We start from the raw sequence: 24,451 nt of genomic DNA on the forward strand, positions 1-24,451 counted from the left end.
CATGATCTCAATGTCCCTCGCCTGCAGAATCCCTCCTGTCTCTCATCTATTGGATTCCCAGAGCTCAGCCTGGTGCCTGGCCATGGATCTCTGTATCTGCCTCCATCAGTCAGTGGACAAAGGCTCTATGATGATAGTTAGGGTATTCGCTAGACTGGTCACCAGAGTAGACCAGTCCAGGCACCCTCTGGACCACTGCCAGCAGTCCAAGGTGGTGTCATCCTTGTGGGTTCCTGAGAGCCTCCCCAGCACCCTGCCTCTTCCTTTCCCATGTTGTCCTCATCTATCATGGTATCTCCCTCCCTGCCCTCCCACTCTGTCCCTGTTCCAACTCGACCCTCCCATTTCCCTATATTCTCATTCCCCACTCCTTGCCCTCTGCCACCCCCACACACACCCAGTCCGCTCATGTAGATCTCATCCACTTCTTCACTGGGCCATCCATGTGTCCCTCCTAAGGTCTTTCCCTGTTAGCTAGCCTCTCTGGAGCTGTGGGTTGCAGTCTGACTATCCCTTCCCTCACATCTGGTATCCACTTATGAGTGAGTACATACTATGATTGTCCTTCTGAGTCTAGGTTACCTCACTCAGGATGATATTTTCTAGTTCCATCCATTTGACTGCAAATTTCTTGATATCATTGTTTTTTACTGCGGAGTAGTATTCCATTGTGTATATGTGCCACATTTTCTTTATCCATTCTTCAATTGAGGGGCATCTAGGTTGTTTCCAGATTTTTGCTATTACAAAAAATGCTGATGTGAACATCATAGAGCATGTGTCCTTGTGGTAAGATTGAGCATTCCTTGGGTATATGCCCAAGAGTGGTATAGCTCGGTCTTGAGGAAGACTTATCCCCAATTTTCTGAGAAACTGCCATACTAATTTCCAGAATGGCTGTACAAGTTTGCATTCCCACTAACAGTGGAGGAGTGTTCCCCTTGCCCCACATCCTCTTCAACATAAGCTGGCTTCCGTGTTTTTGATCTTAGCCATTCTGATAGGTGTAAGATGGTATCTCAGAGTTGTTTTGATTTGCATTTCCCTGATGACTAAGGATGTTGAGCAATTCTTTAAATGTCTTTCAGCCATTTGAGCTTCTTCTGTTGAGAATTCTCTGTTAAGCTCTGTAGGTCATTTTTTTGATTGGATTGTTCAGTATTTTGAAGTCTAGCTTTTTGAGTTCTTTATATATTTTGGAGATCAGCCCTCTGTCAGATGTGGGTTTGGTGAAGATATTTTCCCATTCTGTAGACTGCCGTTTTGTCTTACTGATGGTGTCCTTTGCTCTACAAAAGCTTCTCAGTTTCAGGAGGTCCCATTTATTAATCGTTGTTCTCAGGGTCTGTGCTACTGGTGTTATATTTAGGAAGGGGTCTCCAGTGCCAATTCATTCAAGACTACTTCCAACTTTCTCTTCTATCAAGTTCAGTGTAACTGGATGTATGTTGAGGTCTTTGATCCACTTGTACTTGTGTTTTGTGTATGATCACATATATGTATCTATTTGAAATATTCTGCATGTTGACATCAAGTTATGCCAGCACTATTTGTTAAAGATGCTTTCTTTTTTCCACGGTACAGTTTTGACTTATTTGTTGAAAATCATATGTTCATAGGTGTGTGGATTAATATCAGGGTCTTCAATTTGATTCCATTGGTCCACATGTCCTTTTTTTATGCCAGTACCAAGCTGTTTTTTATTGCTACAGCTCTATAGTAGAGTTTGAGGTCAGGGATCATGATGCTTCCAGAGGTTGCTTTATTATACAGGATTCTTTTAGCTATCCTAGGTTTTTTCTTTTTCCATATAAAGTTAAGTATTGTTCTTTCCAAGTCTGTGAAGAATTGTGTTTGGATTTTGATGGGGATTGCATTGAATCTGTAGATTGCTTTTGATAAGATTGCCATTTTTACTATGTTAATTCTACCTATCCATGAGCATGGAAAATCTTTCCGTTTTCTGATATCTTCTTCAATTTCTTACTTCAGAGACTTAAAGTGTTTATTATACAGGTCTTTCACTTGCTTAGTTAGATTTACCCCAATGTATTTTATATTATTTGTGGCTATTGTAAAGGGTGATGTTTCTCTGATTTCTTTCTCGGCCCATTTATCATTTGTATATAGGAGGGCTACTTATTTTTTTTTTAGTTAATCTTGTATCCTGCCACCTTACTGAAGGAGTTTATCAGCTGTAAGAGTTCCCTGGTAGAATTTTTGGGGTCACTAATGTATACTATCATATCGTCTGCAAATAGTGAAAGTTTGACTTCTTCCTTTTCAATTTGTATCCCCTTGATCTCCTTTTGTTGTCTTATTGCTCTAGCTAGAACTTCAAGTACTATGTTGAGTAAGTATGGGGAGAGTGGGCAGCCATGTCTTGTTCCTGATTTTTGGTGGAATCGCTTTGAGTTTCTTTCCATTTAACTTGATGTTGGCTGTTGGCTTGCTGTAATTTGCCTTTATTATGTTTAGATATGTTCCTTATATTCCTGATCTCTCTAGAACCTTTTTCATGAAGAGGTATTGGATTTTGTCAAAGGCTTTTTTCAGCATCCAATGAGATGATCATATGGATTTTTTCTTTCAGTTTGTTTATATGATATATTACATTGACTGATTTTCATATGTTGAACCATCCCTGCATCCCTGGGATGAAGCCTACTTGGTCATGGTGGATAATTTTTTGATGTGTTCCCGGATTCGGTTAGCCAGTATTTTATTGAGTATTTTTGCATCAATGTTCATGCGTGAGGTTGGTCTGTAATTCTCTTTCTTTGTTGCATCTTTGTATGGTTTGGATATCAGGGTGATGTAGCCTCATAAAAGGAATTTGGTAATTTTCCTTCTGTTTCTGTTGTGTGGAACAATTTGAAGAGTATTGGTATTAGCTCTTCCTTAAAAGTCTGGTAGAATTCTGCTCTGAAACCATCTGGTCCTGGGCTTTTTTTGGTTGGGAGACTTAATGACTGTTTTTATTTCCTTAGGGGTTATTGGTCTATTTAAATAGTTTATCTGGTCTTGATTTAACTTTGGTATGGGGTATCCAGAAAATCATCCATTTCTTTCAGATTTTCCAATTTTGTGGAGTTCATGTTTTTGAAGTATGACCTGTTGATTCTCTGGATTTCCTTGTTGTCTATTGTTATGTCTCCCTTTTCATTTCTGATTTTGTTAATTTGGATGTTCTCTCTCTCTGCTTTTTGGTTAATTTGGGTAAGGGCTTGTCTATCTTGTTGATTTTCTCAAAGACCCAACTCTTTGTTTCATTGATTTTTTGTATTGTTCTCTTTGTTTGTATTTTATTGATTTCAGCTCTCAATTTGACTATTTCCTGGTGCTTGTTTCTCCTAGATGAGTTTGCTTCTTCTTGTTCTGGAGCTTTTGGTTGTGCTGTTAAGTCACTAGTGTGAGATTTCTCCAACTTCTTTATATGGGCATTTAGAGCTATGAATTTTCTTCTTAGTACTGCTTTCATAGTGTCCCATAAGTTTCAGTATGTTGTACATTCATTTTCATTGAATTCTAGGAAATCTTTAATTCCTTTCTTTATTTCTTCCTTGCCCCATTGATGATTCAATTAGGCATTATTCAGTTTCCATGAGATTGTAGGCTTTCGGTAATTTTTGTTGTTGTTGAAATCTAACTTTAAGCCATGGTCGTCTGATAAGATACAGGAGGTTATTTCACATTTTTTGTATCTGTTGAGATTTGCTTTGTGACCAAGCATGTGCTGAAAAGAAGGTATATTCTTTTGTGTTAGGGTGGAATATTTTGTAGATATCTGTTAAGTCCATTTGAGTCCTAATGTCTGTTAGTTCTCTTATTGCTCTGTCAAGTTTCTGTCTGGCAGACCTGTCCATTGGTGAGAGCGGGGTGTTGAAGTCTCCCACTACTAGTGTATGGGGTGTGATGTGTGATTTAAGCTTTAGTAATGTTTCTTTTACAGATGTAGTTGCCCTTGTATTTGGGGCCTAAATATTCAGAATTGAAACTTCATCTTGTCGGATTTTCCCTGTGATAAATATGTAATGTCCTTCCCAATCTCTTTCAATTAATTTTAGTTTTAAGTCTATTTTATTAGATATTAGGATAGCTACACCAGCTTGCTTCTTAAATCCATTTGATTGGAAATCTTTTCCCAGCCTTTTATTCTGAGGTAGTATCTGTCTTTGAAGTTGAGGTGTGTTTCTTGTATGCAGGAAATGGATAGATCTTGTTTTCGTATCCATTCTGTTAACCTGTGTCTTTTTATAGGTGAATTGAGACCATTGATATTGATGGATATTAATTACCAGTTATTGTTAATTCCTTTTATTTTTTGGTGATAGTGTTGTATGTTTCCCTTCTTTAGTATTTGTTGGTGTGGTACTATCTCTTGCCTATGTTTTCATGGGTGTATCTAACTTCCTTAGGTTGGATTTTTCCTTCAAGTGCTTTCTGTAGGGCTGGGTTTGTGGAGAGATATTGTTTAAATCTGGTTTTATCATGGAATATTTTGTTTACTCCGTCTATGTTGATTGAGAGTTTTGCTGGATATAGTAGTCTGGGTTGGCATCCATGGTCTTTTAGTGTCTGCATAACATCTGTCCAGGACCTTCTGGCTTTTAAAGTCTCCATTGAGAAGTCAGGTTTTATTCTTATGGGTCTGCCTTTATATATAACTTGGTCTTTTTCCTTTGCAGCTCTTAATATTTTTTCTTTATTATGTATGTTTAGTGGTTTGATTATTATGTGGCAAGGGGAGTTTTGTTTGTTTCTTTGTTTGTTTGTTTGTTTTTGTTTTTTGTTTTTCTATTTGGTGTTCTGTAACCTTCTTGTATCTTTATAGGCATTTCCTTCTTTAGGTTGGAAAAGTTTTCTTCTATGATTTTGTTGAATATATTTTCTGTACCTTTGAGTTGGTGTTCTTCTCCTTCTTCTATCCCTGTTATTATTAGGTTTGGTCTTTTCATGGTATCCCAAATTCCTGGACATTTTGGGTCATGACTTTGTTGGCTTTAGTATTTTCTTTGACTGATGAATCTATTTCCTCTACTGTATCTTCAACACCAGAGATCTGCTCTTCCATCTCTTGCTTTCTGTTGCTTATGCTTTCATCTGTAGTTCCTGTTTGTTTACTCAGATTTTCCACTTCCAGCATTACCTAAGTTTGTGTCTTCTTTATTTTTTCAATTTCAGATTTCAAATCTTGAGCTGTTTCCCTCATTTGTTTAATTGCTTTCTCTTGGCTTTCAAGGGATTTACTAATTGCTTCCCATTTTTTGTTTGACTTTTCCTCTAATTCTTTAAGGGAATTTTTCATTTCCTCTTTAAAGATCTCTATCATCTTCTTAAGGTCTTTTTTAAGGTCCATTTTTTCTATTTCTTCTGTGTTGGGAGGTTTTTTGTTGTTGAGTGTATTTTTGCACTGGCGTCTACTTATCTCTTTCTCCACTTGGTGCAAGTGGGGTCTATGTCTGAGGGAGGCTCTCTCTGTCTGATTGATACTCTTGGTCCAGTGGGAGCTCTTGGTATAGTTGGTGCTGATGAACTGTTTGTCTCAAGGAGAAGCTCTTAGTCCAATTGGCCCTTGTGGGCTCTGTCTCAGGGAGTAGTTGTAATCTTGGCATGCAGGTGAGTGGGGAGGGTGGGGCTTGTGGGTTACAAGGTCTGGTGAGGGATGGTGATAGTCTGACCTGTCTGCAGTAGGTCTGCCTTCTGACTGGCCTGAAACTGGGACTGCAATGGGTCGTGGTGTAGGGGCACAGGGTTGTGCCCCTGGGCCCAAACCCTAAGGGCTGGGGTATTCAGGTTTGAGGATAAAGACTCACCTCTTTGTCCAGTCAGGTGCTGGCGGTCTCTGTCTCAGATAACAGTTCTTAAGCCTGTTTTTAAAATATATTTTTCTATTACAAAGTAACAGAGAGCAATTAAAGATAGAAAATATGTATGTATTTTTGCTGATGTAAGTTTTATAGTCGTATATATAAAATGGAATTCTGCAGTGTTCAAATTATGAACTTTGTGACCTTTTTATCTTTTATTGCTGTGCAGCTAGAGTCTCACTTATGACAGAAAAATGACTCCAAAAACTTAAAAAATAATCACCTTAGCTCATCATTTAATAGGAATTCAGTTACTCAGTAGTCAAGTTGATGGATAACACCTGGATTTTCTTCTAGTCCTTTAACAGTTTTGGTCTCAAGAGGCAGAGGTGGTGTGGAGAGTGGGGGATGCTCAATATTTATGAACAGAGATTGTTAATGAGTAAGGAGCCTCCATCTGAATTTCCCCTTCATTGTGTCTGCCATTAGTTTGGTTGTTATTTCTTTACTCTCTAGTCACGTGTCTTAACATACTGCTGATTTGAAGACTGAGGGAGTTGCCCATGTGGGCCCTGTGTAGTTTCTGGAGGAGTGATTTTCTTTCTCATCATCCCCTTCATTATTTGCTTTGTGTGTTGTAGCCAGAATGAAAGGCTGTCTGCATCTGGCCTGGGAGACATGATAGAGCCAACTATTTTCACTTTACTTTGAGTATTGTACTTGTAGGGAAACATGTGAGAGATGATGACTCCTCTCTATATCTAACCATGATCCCCTAAAATGAAAGATTAATAAAAGTATCTGGTACTATTTTTTATTTTCCCTTATGTTTAAGTCAGTGGTAATAATAGCAATTACTTCATGGCCTTCTAGATATTAGATAAAATTATAAATTAATGGATAGAAGTTGTATACTGTTTGTCACATAAAAGAAATAATGAGTAAAGAATGACCATACTCATGTAAGAAAAGTATGTATTTTCAGCTACTTTAAATGGATGTGTATTAACAGTCTGGACATTTAAGTCTTGCAACCCATCCCTAACAATTTTATTTTGGAGGTGTCTGACAGTATTTAATAGACTCCCTGAAGCACAGAACAGAATATGCTTATTTCTTCACCTTTTAAATGCTGATTAATTATTTAGTCATTTTTGCAATTAGGACTTAATAAGTATTCCAAGGAGTTCTCTTTCAGAGGGGAGTATAAAATATAACCACAAAATAACATGGACTTTGAACACTTCCACATGAGTTTCCTCTCTTGTCCAGAGAATAAATCAGGAGTATAAATGACCATTCTGTGCCTAGAACTGACATATTCCTTCTCATGGTTTTCCATGTGCTGTCATAAATACCTTCTGATTAGTAATAAAGAAAGACTTTTGAATAATAGAAGCAAAGTTCTACAGTGGAAATTCATTTTACATGTATATGACATATATAATAAATTCTGATTTTTCATTTCCTTTAGAATGTTATCAGCTGTAATTCTAGCTTAAATTAACTCTTCTAAATATTCCCTTTGAGCATTAACCCACTGTATTAGTTAATTTTTTATTGCTGTGTGCCTGATAAAAAAGCCACTCAAAGGAGATAAAGTTTACTTTGGCTTGCAGTTTGAAGAGTTACCATTCATCATGGCTGGGAAGGCATAGCCTGGCAGGCGTTTGTGATGCTAGGCACACACACTGTCTCTACAGTGTGGAAGCAGAGAACTGACGGCAAGTTCTTCAGTAAGAGGAATGTTCAATGCCCTTCCCAGGACTTACCACCTCCAGAAAGTCTGCTCCTCACAAAGGTTCCTCAGCCTTCTGGACCACTGGGGAACCAAGTATTCACACACATAAGCCTATGGGAAAACATTTCATATTTATACACAGCTAACCATTGAAAACTCTTATGACTTAAAAGCTTATCATCATTTTTAAAATTCAGTTGCTTGATATCTTAGGAACATTTTGTCTAATGGAGACCCCAGGTTCTCCTTTGATCAGGATCTGCCTTACGAGTTGAAGACTGTAAAGATCTGTTAGTAGTGCCTATTCTTTCTATACTTTATATCTATTGTTTGATCTCACTTCAGAGCAACGTACTTCCTTGTAGTATCAAGTTCCTCTAATTTCCTACCTCCATGCTTTTTATATCCCTCTGGAGAAAACCCTTCCAGGGCATGACCTGAAGAATTCTGGTTCAAATTTCCAAATGAATCTGAACCAAAGCTAATCTGCAATTTGATGGAGGGCACCTTCATTAACTATCCTAGTGAGGCAAGTTTTACTGTTTCGTACCAGACTTAGGTACTTTTCTTGACATATTGAGGTTGAACTTTGACATTTATGGGAATATAAACTGCAGTGGCACATTGTAACACACCGCAAGTCTAGCAGAGCTTTGGCTCGGGGTTTACTTTCTTTAAAACTTCCATTAAACATAGTAGTGTTTCTGATTATTTTTCCTTCAAACATTAGCAAGATATACCTGATTCTCCAGAGAGATGTTTTCTTTAGTTATTCCTATAATTTATAGGTCTGCATGGGGCATATCTTCATGTTTTTATTTGTCTTGACCAAAGTGCAAATTCAATTTAACAAGTGAGGCTGATTGGCTTTGTTTTACAACCTGACTCTGGTTCTCTAATTGAGAGACTTGACTCATGTATTCTGTTTGATTCCTCTTTCTCTGTCTTCTTACTGTCTCAGAAGTTTTGTAACATTACAGCTTTAAGAGTACACTGTCCCTTCCCACTTTTTTCCGTGTGTGTGTATGTGTGTGTGTGTGTGTGTGTGTGTGTGTGTGCTTCGTGTATATACATGTATGCATGCATGTTGCATATGTTTGGGGGAACACATGTGTGTATGCAGGTGCACATGTATGTACATATGTATAAAGCCTAGAGGCTAAAGTTGGGTGCCTTCCTCAACTAGCTTCTCTATATTGAGGCAAGGTATCTTACTTGAATCCAGAGCTCACTAATTTGACTAGTCTAGTTAGCCAGTTTTTCTGAAGATCTTCCCCACCTCCTCATTTTTGCTGGCTGAGGTAACAAGCAGGCTGCCATGTGCAACTGGCATTCATGTGGGTTCTGGGAATCCAGATTCACATCCCCATGCCTGTACAGTAACCCTTTGCCTGCTGCGCCCATTCCCTAAGAACACTATTCCTTTTTAAAGCGGACCCGTAGCCATTTAGTGTTATTGTCCTACCACTGTTAATATGTCATCTGAAATTAAACTTGGCATTTTCCCATAGCTTTTAATCTGTAATCGCCTATATATTTACCAGATAGCAGCTCGCTTCAAGAGCTTCTTATATCTTGTTATCTTCTGAGGCAGGTCTTCTGAAGCAGCATGGTCAAAGGGAAAAGAAAAGAACATTATGTTTTGATGACAAGCTGACATTTGGTGTCCCCCTGCTGGCAAGTTGACTGAACTTTGTCTTTGGTGACAGGCAACACACATGTTTATCCATTAGATTCACTGTGAATTCTGTTTCTATGATAGTTGTGCTACTCCTGGGCTCGACTACCAGCAAGAAAACTATCTCTGGTTATAAAGGAGACTAAAGAATCTCCTACTGGGGCTAGACAGAGTTTCTGCGTATCATGTGGAAGACCCTAGTTCAATAACCAGTACAACTCCTCCCTGAAAAAAATATCTCTATGGACTGGAAGTTTAAATTAACAAAATACAGTCTAAACCCAGTGGCTATGAACCATTGCTAAACTATTATATTATTGTAATTGTTTGTAGGAAAAGTGCAGACTAAACATGGCCTCATTTCTTACACCACTGTGAGTGAATGCTGGCTATCCCTTCATTTTTCTTTTTATTTACATTTTTTCTTCAGTTTCATTTTAATTTTTAAATTAAAATTTCAAGTGGGAGCATCCAGTTACCTGAGATTAGGTCACATGCCCACACTGGTGACCAGACAGCAAGGAGAAAAATATTCTGAGTTCTTCATGGTGCATGAGCATGTGTGTACATGCTTGCATGTGTGCATATGGGCGTGTGTGTGTGTGTGTGTGTGTGTAACACAAATTGTTAAACAGTCTGATTAATAAAGAACCCAGAGCCAGATATTGGTGTGAAAGCTGAAAGAGCAGAGGGATAGAACAAGCCAGACACAAGTTCTTACTGCTAGGAAATCCTCAGCCCAAGAGAGCTACTTCCTGTATACCCATGCCTGTGTACCTTTCTGTGCCCTACCATCTCATTTCCTCTTTCTGCCCAGCTCTATCACTTCCTATCTGTCTGTACAGACCTCCAGACATCTATGGCTAACTAGTACTGGAATCAAATGTGTGTGCCACCAGCCTGGCTCTGTTTCCAGTGTGGCCTTGAACTCACAGAGATCGAGATGAATTTCTGCCTCTCGAATGCTAGGATTAAAGTGTAGATGGAAGTTTTCCATTGTCCTGGCCAGCCGGTGATCAGGACAGATCTTTCCCACTCACGTCCCCCAAGTAGACACACAGAGGCTTATATTAATCATAACTGTTCAACCATTAGCTCAGGCTCATTACTGACTAGCTCTTACACTTAAATTAACCCATAATTCTTATTTATGTTTAGCCACATGGTTTGGTACCTTTTCTTAGTTCTGCCTTATCATCTTGCTTCCTCTGTGTCTGGCTGACAACTCCTGACTCAGCCCTTCCTCTTCCCAGAATTCTCCTTGTCTGTTCGCCCTGCCTATACTTCCTGCCTGGCTACTGGCCAATCAGCATTTTATTTATCAGCCAATGATAGCAACACAATCACAGCATAATGAATGACATCCCACAGCATATCTCCTTTTCTGTCTAATCAAAAAGGAAAGTTTTAACTTTAACATAATAGACCAGTTATCAAACAGGAATTACAATATCTAGTCCAATTGTATTTGGCAAAATTTGAGAAAATATTCTATCTATCCTATATTTATGAGTCTAAAGTTCCATATCTAATTTATCTTTTATTATAACCAAGGAAAATTATAGTTATAACTATTTAATCTTGAACTACATCAAAGACCTCAGAAGGATATAATATTACCTAAGTAAACAGGAAGAACTTTGTAAGCAACTCCCAAAATTCTAGAATGACAGAGACAGCTGGCTTCCTCTCAGTCACCCAAAGTTCCTCTGCAACGTTGGGGTATCCGTCTTCTGCCCATAGGGCTAGAGTCTCTCAGTCACTTCTTCCTGTGTCCTGTAGAATGTCTGGCAGTTTCTTCTGTGAAGCAGGAACCTGAAGGACCATCTCACCTTGCAAAGTTCAGTGGTCAGCTTCCTATGGGTATTACATGTCCAGTTTATACAATATTAAAGGCATGTGCTACCACTGACTGACCTCTATGTTTAATATAGTGGCTGGCTTTGTGTGTGTGTATGTGTGTGTGTGTGTGTGTGTGTGTGTGTGTGTGTGTGTGAAGGCACATGTGTGTGTGTATGTGTGTGCATGTGTTTGGAGAGAGAGAGAGAGAGAGAGAGAGAGAGAGAGAGAGAGAGAGAGAGAGAATAGAGAGGAAGCAGAATGACTTTCTACTCAGAAATATATTCACATCCAGTGTGTATATATATGCATGCCCATGTGCATGTGCATGTCTTCATCTGTCACTTTCCACTTCTGTTTGAGACAGGGTCTCTTACCAAACCTGGAGCTCACTTCTTAGGTGTACTGACCAGCAAGCATACATCGTCCTCCTATGCCTGCCTTTCATACTGGGAATACAGACATGCACTATCACACCACATGGGTATGTGGGTGCCAGGAACATGAATCATGATCTCACAGCAAGCACTTTACTTACTGAGCCATCTCCAAAGCCCAAAGTACTTTGTTTATAAAATGTTATTAATTTTAATTAGCATCAAACAATTGGCCTCATGATGTTTTCATACATATATCATTATATTTTACTCATACTCATTCCTGGAACCACCATCCCCATCTCTCTACTTGCATAGTTCTGTTTCTGTTTCTTTGTCTCATGTTTATATGTGTGTGTGTGTGTGAGAGAGAGAGAGAGACAGAGAGACAGAGAGAGACAGAAACAGAGAGAGACAGAGAGACAGAGACAGAGAGAGAGCATGTAAAATGAATATATAATTTCTTAAATCTTCCAAATGTTCACTATGTTTATTTTTAAAATGCACAGCTAGGGACTGAAGAGATGGTAGTTTTAAGTGTTTATTGCTTTTGCAAAGGACCCAAGTTAATGTCCCAACACAAATGTCCTACATCTCATAACTGCCTTAACTGCAGTTCCAAGCAATCCAACACCCTCCTCTGGCTTCTGTGAGAACCTGCAAGCACATGGTGCACATAAACTTGTACAGATACACATATATACATATAAATACATTTTTAAGTCAATACCTAAATATTTTGACAATTGAATTTTTAAATCTTTTTTGGGGTTATCATTTTGTAACTGGAGAATCTTTATGTATTATTTGAGTTATCTTGAAAAGGAAATTACCTTTTCCTATGACAAACATGTAAATATTAATTACCAATATATACCCAATGGGATTATGCTAGGATACCATTTGTAGTACTTTAAAATAATAGTAAGTTCATTTCAGACTTTTTTTTTATGGGAACTTACTGTTTAGTCAATGTGGTTGTAAATTTTTTTTGAGTTACTGTCATTCTGCTCCTCAATGCCTCAATTTTAAAATACATGATAGAATTTTATTTTATTTTTCCTTTGACAGACAAGCTAGCCTCAATGAAGCAGCTGAGAAGTATTATGATCTGGCAGCAAGACTGAGACCTAATGTAAGTACTTCCCCAGTGGGCACCGTTGTTGAAGGCTTGGTCCTAGAGCATGCAATGGTGATTGTCATTTATGCTACCTTGTTTCATCTTTTCCTCCCAGGTTTCTCAGTTTCCATGCCGACTGTACAGTCCCTCTAATAATACACCATCCATGTGGTTCAAGTTTCTTTGTCTTCCCCAGAAATTTCTCTCCTCCCTTTGTAGATCGCCATTAACTTTCATTATCTGAATACAGGTTTGATCATTGCTAGATATCTTTTATTTTGGTGAATCTTCAGATTAACTCTATGAAAGCTTTTGTTGTTCCTCTAGTGATAAATACTTACTGTTTGCCTTCCACCACATTTGAACCTTCAGCCATGTACCTATTTCATATTCTAAAGTCCTCATTTTTCATAACTTGGCTTTGCAAGTTTATCAATGATGTTTTCATTACAAGTTTTCCCTGGGTACTCTCACTTCCAGAAAGTAAGATGGATATAAATTAGATCATTACTGTTGGAATAGAATTACTATTTATAAAAAGCCAAGAGCTGCTCTTACGGCAGCCTGACGAGCAGGATTTTTCGCAGCCCTGAATTCCTGTACTGACCATTTGTTCTCATATACATTCTGCACCACTGTCCAACAGCAAAAATTTCTCTCCTGCTCTTCCAATATAGACCATGCATTTGAGAAATGCAATTTTCATACTGTAATGAAAATACATGTGTGGGTGCAATACAAATACTAGAATCAGTCTCATTTCTTTATAGTGTTGCATGTGTTGGGCAAATACATATAAACAGGCTGCTTTGAGAAGGAGACAGAGATTCCAGACCATGAAGTATATTAGGGAAAGAGTATATTCAATTAATTGATATAGTGCTGTGACTCTTGTGAGTCTTGTGAGAGTAGAGACCTATGAGGAACCAGAGTGTGTTTCTTGCTTTGTTTTCCCCATAAGATTTAACTATAATGAGCTGAACCATGTATATAAATATCAAGTTTCACTTATAGTAATATATTATCATATAAACAGGAATATGTTGAGGCCTCATAACAAGAGAAAGATTAGCATAACAAAAGCATACATGTTCATCTAAGATTTTATCACAAAGGAATCTTCAGCAATGAAGACCCAAAGAAGGAGAGGGAAGGTTTGGGTGGTTTTTGTTTGTTTGTTTTTTATGGCCATTGGTGTTCAAATACAACTGGCAGACCGAGGAGTATGATGCAGATGTAATAGGTGAAGGGGACTGCAGCAGGTTCCGAAGTGATGGATGGAGGGAACTCTGGCAAGGTCCAGTTGCTCAGATTCTATGTCCCATCACCAGAGATAAAGATATAAATGTCTGCCTTAGCACTTCCTTCACAGGAGAGAGAACAAGGAAAGGCCATAGGACCACTGTGCTTCTGTACTCTTCCCGGCTCTCTTTATCTCAGTTTTCCAAGAATCCATGTTTTGCCACGGCTGTTCTGAACCACCGCACATAGTTATGAGATAACCGAGGAACTGGCAAGCTGTTTACAACAGGAGGAAATAATCCTAATGGCAGGAGCAATGACAGCTACAGTTTATTGTGCATTCATTTGTTACTTTCTTTGCTAGATAGTTCATCAGAATTTGTTTATTGTAACTCGCAGCTGCGTTTGTGGTCTCAACGGTGCTGAAGGGTGGAAAAGTTAATGCTTCACCTGGCAGCACAACTTTACTGAGTCACTTTGTCATTTAGCTTACTGTCTGCAAAGAAAGAAAGCTTAATGAATTTCAAAGGGGGCTGGTGGAGGGGAGGCTGTACCACAAGAAGAAATATACGTCATTTATCTGGCAAACCAGCACAGCAGTCAACTTGTTTACTTATTTTGCGTGTTTACTGAACATCAAGTACTATGCTAGGCACTGGACATAGAGCCTCCCTATTGAGAACTGAGTATATGAGCAGAAGAGAAGGAAGAAATAAGGAAACTATATAATCTTGCAGGCAGTGGTGTGTTTGGAGGAAAATGAAGCAGTGTGGGGGTTAGGAATGCAACAGAACAAAAACATTGTAAATGTTGGAGTGTGACACTCCCATGTAGTTTTAAAAACAGAAATGTTAAGTCTTAAACCTGCAGTGGCATCAAAGGCAAGCAACAGAGAGGTTCGTTTTCCTTCTCCATTTGTGTTGATCAATGTAGTAAATCATATATAAACTTCATGATCATTAAGATGAGGTCACTTTCATTTTTCCTGTGTGATTGGGTGAATGATGGTCTTTACCACAGTATAATAGAATAGGGAAAAACAAGTGTCTGAGCTTAATGAGCCTCTAAAACAGAAAAAGGCATCTAGGTACCAGAGACTGCAGGCCTGACTTATGGGGTTGCTTTTTTTTAAATGACTAGGCAAATCATAAAATCGATATTTAATCTCCAATGCAGAGCCTCTTTTCCAAGAGACCCCCAATTATTTCATCCCAAATGTGCTACAGACTGCTTTTGAAAATGCATTTTATTCAAATGATCCTTTCCATATCTGGGAAGAGTGCTTTTTATGGGCTTTGCTATAAAGTTCATATTAAACAAAAAGTTAATTGTATTATAATTAATTGGTCAACACATGTGCATTTTTTCCCAATGAATTTTCTAATCATTTGGGTTTTCAGTTGATACTCTAGTGTACATAAAGTGTCACTGAGGCCAGAATGATGGAATCACAAGCCATGCCAATATTATAATTCTTTTCTGAAACAGAGAACTATTTGAGCAACTTAATCCTGCATTTGATCTAAATCAAAGCACCTGCCTAACATTTATCTTGCTGCTCATTCCCTTTGTTCATAAAAGCTTTCTTGTCCTTGCCACACTTAATTGAACAAATGCCGTTGTCAGTTACCTGATTATATGAGAAGAGAGCTAATGGATATCAATTCTCCTTGCCTATTTAAATAGTTCCACTTGCTGTTCTTTTTTAGTTTACTCATCTACACACTCAGCAAGTCTTACTTTATGTCATCGAGTTCCTCTTTTGTTTGCTTACATAAATACCATTGCCACTGTATTATTCATCAGGATACTGTATGAGGGTGACTGAAAATCTAACAGTGCTTATGTGAAGTAGTCATAACTGTGCAACATAAAGTGGGTGGCTTGTGTGATGACTATTATTATCACCATGTTTACAATGTTATTGATGGGGATGGAGAGATGTTTCAGTGATTAAGGACATAACTTCACCTCCTAGCCGCCACTTTAATACAACCTCTAACTCCAGTTCCAGGGATGCCCTCTTCTGGCCTCCATGGGCACTGTGCTCATGTATACAACCCCCACTGTCCCCAACCCCCACATGTTCACATAATTTAAAATAAAATCTTTTTTTTAAGATTTTTTTTTTATTTCTGGGGTATACTTATATCTTAATAAAGTACGATTTCAATTCTTTTAATATGTCCTGTATTTTTTATTATACAAAAGCATATTGGTCTACAGAATTTATTTTGAGATGAATTGACCTTTCGTCATGTAGCCTTAGTGACAAAGTGGTAGAATAATGACAGAGGACTAGCTAATTAGGAGTGGGATATAGTTTTATATTTTGCATTGTCTGCCTCAGCAGTGTTCACTATGTTGCCTTATTGAAGGGCATAAGTAGAGAATTGTGATTGTTGACAGCACACATCATAGGTATATTTATTACAGCATGGCACACTTCGTCTTAAAATTTTATTCTATTGACATTGTGGGGAAATTGCTCTAAAAGTAGATTATATCAAAGCATTTTTACAGTCAGAAAAGGTTTTATTGGTGTTATATTTTAGGTTTTGTTAGTTTTCATTTTTGTAAGTTAAGTTGAGCCTTGTATGGAATTAACTCTGTGACAGTCCTTCTCCATCTACCTCCCCCAATCCATTTATGCACATCAAAAACTGCTGACTCTCAAGAACTAGAGGGAACATTTAAAGACAACTACTTTGTTCTTTGATTGGGAATGAAGCCAAAGTCTGCATTATCTTTGGGATAAAAGAATTTAATGTGAAGAATGGGGAATTTGCATGGTACAAAGTCACCTACCTTTGCTTGACTTTTCATCCACTCTGGAGTCCAGAGGACAAAATTCTCAATGCTTGGGTTTTCAGGGCAGACTTGTTTATGGTCTATACTCATTCCAGTCAATTTTAATTCAAATGTCAACATTATATATGACTCTATGTCTAATGAAATAGTGTTTCAAAGTTATAAAAATTTAACTCTGACCTTGAGAAATATACAATCTAATGTAGGAAAGCAGGGGAGGAGAGAACATGTAAATCTCAGTCCTTGACTATCAGAGCAGTAAATAATGCTGTCTAATAAGGGCTTTGTGGGGGACACAAATTGGGTGCTAAATAAATGGATAGGAGAAATTACTTTCACCTGGGTTGATCTAAAAAGGTTTTGAATTCAAGTAGGAAAGCTTAAAGAAGCTGTAATAATACAATTTTTATTGGTGATTTTAGCAAGAAGAGGAGAATTTTGGCAGTGGGGTCAGGTCATACTCATACATAGAGGCAGAGAGAATGGGAGGAAATTGATAACTCTTATAAAAACAGGCAAAAGGCATTGAGCATCACACTTATAGATCAGAAGTCTGTGTTCTGTAATTTTGACTAACAGTGTGATATAATGAAAGTAGTAATTAAGATGACATGAAAATATGTATTGTGTTCAGAGAAGTAGGATTGAGATACCCAGCCTCGATAGGACCAAATAAAGGATCATTGTAAGTATCAGGCAGTCAAAAGTAAAAGCATGAATAGAGAGGAGTGGAGGAAACATACATAACCCAAGTAGTAGTTGATAGCATGTGAGTAGGAAAATTAGTTGTTCACCTAAGTGCTTCAAATTTTGAATTAAGGTAACTTGGAAACAAAAGAAATACCATAAACAGAAATGAGATCATCAGAGGGGTATGTTTATTTCAAGAATACATTCTTAAGCTTAGATTTATGCTGGGGATGTCTTTCTGTATGTTGTGAATGTGTTGCGATGATTGATTGATAAATAAAACGCTGATTGGCCAGTAGCCAGGCAGGAAGTATAGTATAGGTGGGATAAGGAGAGAGGAGAATTCTGGGAAGTGGAAGGCTGAGTCAGGAGTCGCTGCCAGCCGCTGCTGCCATGAGAAGTAAGATGTAAAGTACCGGTAAGCCACAAGCCACGTGGCAACTTATAGATGAATAGAAATGGGTTAATTTAAGTTATAAGAACTAGATAGCAAGAAGCCTGCCATGGCCATATAGTTTATAAGTAATAGAAGTCTCTGTTGTTTACTTGGGTTTGAGTGGCTGCAGGAGCCGGGTGGACACAGGAAAACTCCAGCTACAGACTTAGCACATTCTGAATGAACGTATGGATGTGTGGTTTTGTGTAGTTTTGCATGCATGGTACATGCACATAGAGGTGTGCGTGCCTATATGGGAGAGGTTGGGGAGGTGAGCAGTTGACTTTGTGTGTCCTCTTCTATCAATCTGCACCTTACTTTCTGAGACATATTCTCTCACTGAACCAGAAGCTCATCAGTTCATCTGTGCTGGCTGAACTAGCTGGCCAGATCATCAGGTCTCCACCTCTCTAGCTCTGGGACTGCAGATGAGCACAGTCACACTTAAGTTTTTCCATGGCTGCTGACGATCAAAGCCAGGTTTTCACATCTGCTTGGCAAACACTGCCTTGACTGAGCTCTCTCCCAAGCCCTAGCCTAAATGTCTGTTAGACATTCCATTCAGGAAGCTATCCAGAAAACGTGTATGGTTAAAGATAAAGATATGGGAGTGATCTACAGCAAGTAACATAGTACCAGCAAGGTGAATAAAACCACCGTGGAAGAGAAGGCATAAAAGGAGAGGAAAGAGCCAAGTTCCCAGCCTTGGGAATTGCTACATCTGGCTGTGGGGTAGTGGAAACATCAAAGACAGTTGCAGGGTTTAGAAATCCTAGCTGATGAGCACAAATACTGCTATAAAAGGCAAAGAGAAAGAATGATATGGATGTCCAATGAGTCAGAGAATAAGATGCCACTGGTGACCTTCAAGATTCCATTTCCATCCTAGTGATGGAGGCAGTTTTCTGGTGTGAAGAAAATGAAGAATTAGTCACAAGCCTCAGTAGACATTATTTTGTAAGAAAGCTCTGGAGATTAAAAAAGAAAGGACATAAAAATGCATAAATTCATTAAAGAATAAACATAGTTGTCTGGAAGTGCACACACATAAATAAAACTCGAGTTTCTGAAAGCTTCGAGGTGCCTAAGAATTTGTATTTCTTTGAGGTCTCAAGTAGTCATATAAAACAAATAGCTGCCTGTTGAGGTGTGTTCTTATGCAATGAGTCATTTTATGCCTCTAAATGGATTTCTGAAATCACTGATAGATTATATTTTTGACTCAGCCTTCTGACATATGCTACATGTTTTATTCATACTCTACATTTCTCACTGGTATAATATTTCACAAATATTTTACAGTTGTATTCATTGTATAAAAATTAAAAAGAAAATATGTCCCCTAGATTATTTAATCAAAAATATCATGTCTGAGTTTTACTTTTCCCAGGGACTTAAAATTTAAATGGATACATGAATTTATAAACAAAAGCAGGAGCTATCCTCTTTCCCCCCTCTCTCTTTGTCTCTCTCTGTCTCTCTCTCTCTCTCTGTGTGTGTGTGTGTGTGTGTGTGTGTGTGTGTGTGTGTGTGTATGTGTCATTATATGGCAAAAGTTCAAAATGAGATTATGTGGGAAAAATTCAAAGAAATGTGTTTACTATGATAAAGTAGATAACCTACCTATTCTGTAATATATTACTTTTAATTTATAATACCTTTGTATAGTAAATATGCTAATAGGAGGTGGGTAGAGCAGAATTAAGCACAAATACTGGAACTCAAGGAGGGAGCATTTAGAATTATTTTGGGCTGTTCTGGTATAAAGAGTATAAAATAACCTGAGCATATAGTTGCTTTCTGGTGGGAATTCTATTTCTCAACCATAATTACAACAAGAGACCATGAAATTAGGTTAAGCTATTCTGATTCAGATTTGACTATCTAAGGGATACTTTTTTGGAGATAATTATTGAGATCACTGTTTTGTTAGGGGAAAAATGACAGGGTTAATAATAATTTGCCTGGGAAGCAGTTAAACCATGCTTATAAGTGAGGGAGGAACTGTCTGGCTGCTCCAAAGACTTTCCAAAAGTTACTGTGATGTGGAAAAAATATATATCCATATCTATAGACTTTTAGGCATATATATATATGAAAATCACCAGATCCTTTATGTAAGTAACAACTGCTTCAATATTGCACATAAATCTTTCACTCTCACAGCTTTTTCACTTTCAAATATATCTATATTTTATAGTTTAGAATATGAATGATGTAGCAAGTCAAACTAACCAAAAAAAATGCAAATTCTAATCAAGGAAGAAATTGTTAGTTTGTCCCCATATTTTAATCTAGTTATATTCAATTGACTTGGAGACATTATAAAACAAAGTCTTCAATAGACTTTCCTTTCTCAAATTTAATTACCAAATTTTTTGTTCTGTTCAGTTTATAAATAGCTCTCTTCATATTTGTTTGGATATGCATTTTAGAAATTAGATAACTAATTCTTGTGTAACTTCAGCAGGATCAGAATCGCTGCTCAATTCTCTGAAAGCTGCTTATGCTGGGATCAATAGTGATCTGGCTGCACCCGTATCTCCGTGGAGACTTTTCTCTCTGGAGATCACTTTTTCCAAATTACACTGTTCTGTGCCTTTGTGCCGACAAGTTACAAAGTCTAGCTTTCTGGTGCATTCATTTCTCTTTGCTTACATTTTCGTTTCTTTTGTTGCACACTATTTTGCAAATGTTAGATAAACCAGAACAAAAAATGTACCTCTGAAGTGGCTACAGTCCTTCTCTTGTTTATCTGATTTCCCAAGTCACATAATTAGAAGACACTGGTGGTAAGTGCAATCCATTTGTTTGCTGTTGGCATGGACAAGTTGCAGCCCACTCTGTGGCAAGGTAGTTGGGATGATCTAAGTTCACTTTACAGTTCAGGAGGTACTGTTGTTTTTCACAGTCCACATGCAATCAATTTTAAACACAATTTGAAAAATATGTGCATGCGTGTGTGTGTGTGTGTGTGTGTGTGTGTGTGTGTGTGTGTGTTGTTAGAGTCACAACAGAAAAGACCCTTCAGTGGAGGTAAGAAATGGGTAGGAGCTTAACTAGCTCTTGGCTATAAAGAAAATCAACTTGAGTATTCTAGTTTAAGGAACATCCAACCTTGGGGGATTCCATTTAATTATATTCTTGAAGCGTGTTTATTTTTACTGCCGTTTCTTTGGGGTGGTACTCAGTGTGGGGGAATTGCCGCTGTAACTGTGTGAGTCATGGGACCACACACTAAAATCACATCCATTCCCTTCACCTTTGAGAAACTTGACTCTCGCTTTCTTTGAAAATTCAAGTGTCCTAACCACACTGGCCAGTAGCCCCACCTCGGGGGATGAGGGAGAATTATGGCTGCCACCTGCAGACGGTCCACACATTCTCCAAATCCCCTTTGGTCACCTCCACAGCTGCCTCCTCTGTCTCTGTTGTCATTAGAGGTATTTATTCTTTGGGTCCTGGATTGAGTGCATAGAGCCTTTCCCCCCTAAATGTACACTAAAACAGGGACAAAAAGCTGCTAGAAAGTCTTTTCCCACACTTGTAATTATGTAGTAATAACTCTATACTATAAGGTAATATAGTGTTGTTATACAATATATAGACAAGTAATAACTCTATACTATATGGTAATATAGTATAGAGTAAAAACAATTTACTCTCTGTTTCTGAGTCTTCCACTAATCTTCCTTAGTTATATAAATACTAATCTAGAGAAAACTTATACTTTGTCCCAAAGCCAATAAGTTAAGAAGGTTATAGAAAATTCATAGATTGCTAACTTCATTTCCTTTCAGTCCAATGTCTTTGATAAAGAAAAAAAAAGTGTTTACTTTAAAATATGAAGGGAGACTGTTTTTGTTAGCATTTATTAATTGTAGGAAACAATGGGTATATTTCAGGGCTGGGGAGTTAGAATGTCTATTTTGAACATGCCATTTCTCACATTCCTGACATGATCTTTAGTTCTATGCATTTTTGTGCAAACAATGTAATTTTGTCTTTCCCTATGACTGAGAAATATGTCGTTATGTATCTCTGCCATGTTTTCTTTATCCATGAATCCACTGGTGAACATCTAGGCTGATTACACAGTTTAGCAAGCTATTCTGAAAATGTTATAATAGACAGGGCTTCCACATTGCGTGTTGACTTTGATGGCCGGAAGTCTTTATTTAAGACTGTTGTGTTGGGTGTCAAGACTGTTGTGATACTGAAGAGAGAGATCAGGCTCAACTCAAATTTAACAAAGACATCTGTGGATTTGTTGCAGCATAGTTTCAGAAGCACTTTCCCTATGTGAGGCAGCTTGTCACACTGAATACATTATGCTGAAGGAATGTGAGAAATGGCATGTGTAGAAGGCACTTTCTGACACCTCCATCCCTGAGTCCATCAGATGTTTATTATATGAGAGGAACCTTCCCTATAAGAGAGCGGTGAGCACTGTCATCTCCAAAGAGGAAGCAATGTGGAGAATCTAAACAAACAGGCCTTGCAAAGCTTCCCTTACCGCATATTGCTGGACTTGGTACAAATTCCCCTTTCCTGTCTTACTTTACCTTGTTCACTCTTCATCAAATCTAGCATTACAAATGCTGTAGTTACAATTGTCACATAAAAATTGAGCCAAATAAATGATGTGGATTTTCTTGTTAATCTATCTTTTATTGCAAGGGTCCCTGCCAGTGAATTAAGGTAGATAAAAGGAAAAGATTTCCTTCTTCTACAGTAGCTGCCAGAGTCGGGATGTGAGTGGATGGGAGATCACTAGAAAACTCCAAGTCAAGAGGATCCCTGCTTCTGACTTAGTGAGACTGTTGCTGAAAGCAGTTCAGGTGATCAGGTACCCAGAGTAAGGATGGGAATTTAATCAGATGCTGCAGATGGTCAAATGCAAGGGTGACATTCCTACTACAGGTATTTATCAATATGTTTGCAAACTAGAGTGGGCAGACAGAGGTAAGATTACAGGGTGAGACTACGTCCAAAGGGAGCTTTTAGAGCATGCTGTCTAAGGTGTGGTCTAAGATGGTCTCTGTCCTCCTGAATGACTGTTTACCCACACTGAGCTGTTAAAGTCAGTCTTTTGAGACTGACCTTGCTACTTGGTCAATCTCAGAATTGAATATCCATCATTTCTTGCTTGAGTTGTTTAGGTGCATGGCAGTAACAGTTTTGATAATTCCTAGAAGAGAAAAGAGAGCTACCTTTTTAGGAAGGGCTAAAATTGTATGTGCTATAACATGTTCTATCCTTGGCTTGTACATAACTGTTACTTCCCTTGACATCAAAGCAGCAGATGACTGTTGTGGAGAAGAGCTGTCCTAAGGAGCTGGGGAGATGACTCAGTTAATAAACTGCCTGTAGCACAGGCACTGAGATCTGAGTTTAACTCCCCAGAACTCAGTAAGGTATATTGGTGTGCACCTGTAACCCCAGAGCTAGTGAAGTATGGGCAGACAATGACAAATTACTTACTAGGCATCCAACTCCATCTGAATCTGTGAGCTCCATGTCCAAAGTGAGATCCTGACTCAAAACATAGAGATATGGGGGAAGAGGGAAGATCCGCAAACCTGCACACTGACGTTCATGAATGCATACATGTGCACATACTCACATGTTCCTACTTACAAATATTTATAACACACACACATATACACACACAACAGAAAAGGACAAAAAAAAAACCAGAAAAATGTGGTCAGGAAATTGCATCATATTTTTATCACAAAGTGAAAACTATAAGAGTTCAGTTTCTTTGTTGTTGAATGTCTTTTGAGCAGCTCCCATTATTCCTGTGGGGTTTTCATCTCCAGTTTGTGTGTGTGTGTGTCACTTTCTTAAGCGATCTTTACTAAAATTGCTCCTAGGAATGCAGCTTTACCACATGTGTGCATTTCCGTTTTTGAAGTATAAATGGCAAGTTAAAGAGAGCAAATGTGGTGCCATTAAAGATCTTGTGACAAGAAAGAATTTGAAACGGTCTCCTAATCACTAAATTGCTTTCATTCGAAAATAACTCGCTGAGCTTCGTAATGCGGAATTTTAGAGAGGAGCAATTTTGAAAAGGTGGGTTAGAATGATTTACCAGATGATAGGTATGAGCCACTCTCAATAATTCATAACTGGAAAACATTAATTGCTTAAATCACATGGGGAGGTGATCAGTATTGGTTTTGAAACTGTGATGGAACCGATTTTAGCAGGTTCTAGAATACACAGATATAAAACAAGCATTCTTTTATTTCTTAATCAAGTTACTCTGGCCTGGCTGCTGAAGTCTGAAAGTGTGTAAGAGATAGGTGGATTTTCTTTATGGAATCTTTCCTTGTTCTGGTTTGTTTTTTGTTTCATTCCTTTAAACATGAAACCTGATAAGACATATGAAAATGAGCATCTGAAATCCTTGCCAGAAACTAATGTCGTTTGCAAAGCTTCTTTGAGGAAAATCATTTCATGTATTTGGTGCATTTAACACTATAGGTCCAGAAAGTAAGGGCCATTTCTCTTTCTTAAACAATATTCATTTTCTTGTTAAGTTTAAGTTTTATCTATTATAATTGCCCGTGCTCTTTATTGCCCCTCACCTTGCTTCTTTATTTTAACCACATGAATCAAACTGTCAACAAATGAAAGCTACAATAGTGCATAACCCCTAATAATCACTGACACTTCTTCACTTTGATGAATATATGTTT

At 38.0% G+C, this 24,451-nt stretch overlaps 1 protein-coding gene across 1 annotated transcript in view; it reads left to right on the top strand.

Annotated features, from left to right (window-relative positions):
- The window catches only part of Tmtc2 (transmembrane O-mannosyltransferase targeting cadherins 2), a 411,806-nt gene that overhangs the window by 335,617 nt on the left and 51,738 nt on the right, over positions 1–24,451 (top strand). The window contains exon 11 of the mRNA XM_059245620.1: positions 12,517–12,580. Within this exon, the coding sequence (XP_059101603.1) occupies positions 12,517–12,580 (64 nt within the window). The remainder of the gene's footprint in view (positions 1–12,516; positions 12,581–24,451) is intronic.

The sequence above is a fragment of the Peromyscus eremicus genome, chromosome 18 (genome assembly GCF_949786415.1).
Source record: "Peromyscus eremicus chromosome 18, PerEre_H2_v1, whole genome shotgun sequence".
NCBI classification, from domain to species: domain Eukaryota; kingdom Metazoa; phylum Chordata; class Mammalia; order Rodentia; family Cricetidae; genus Peromyscus; species Peromyscus eremicus.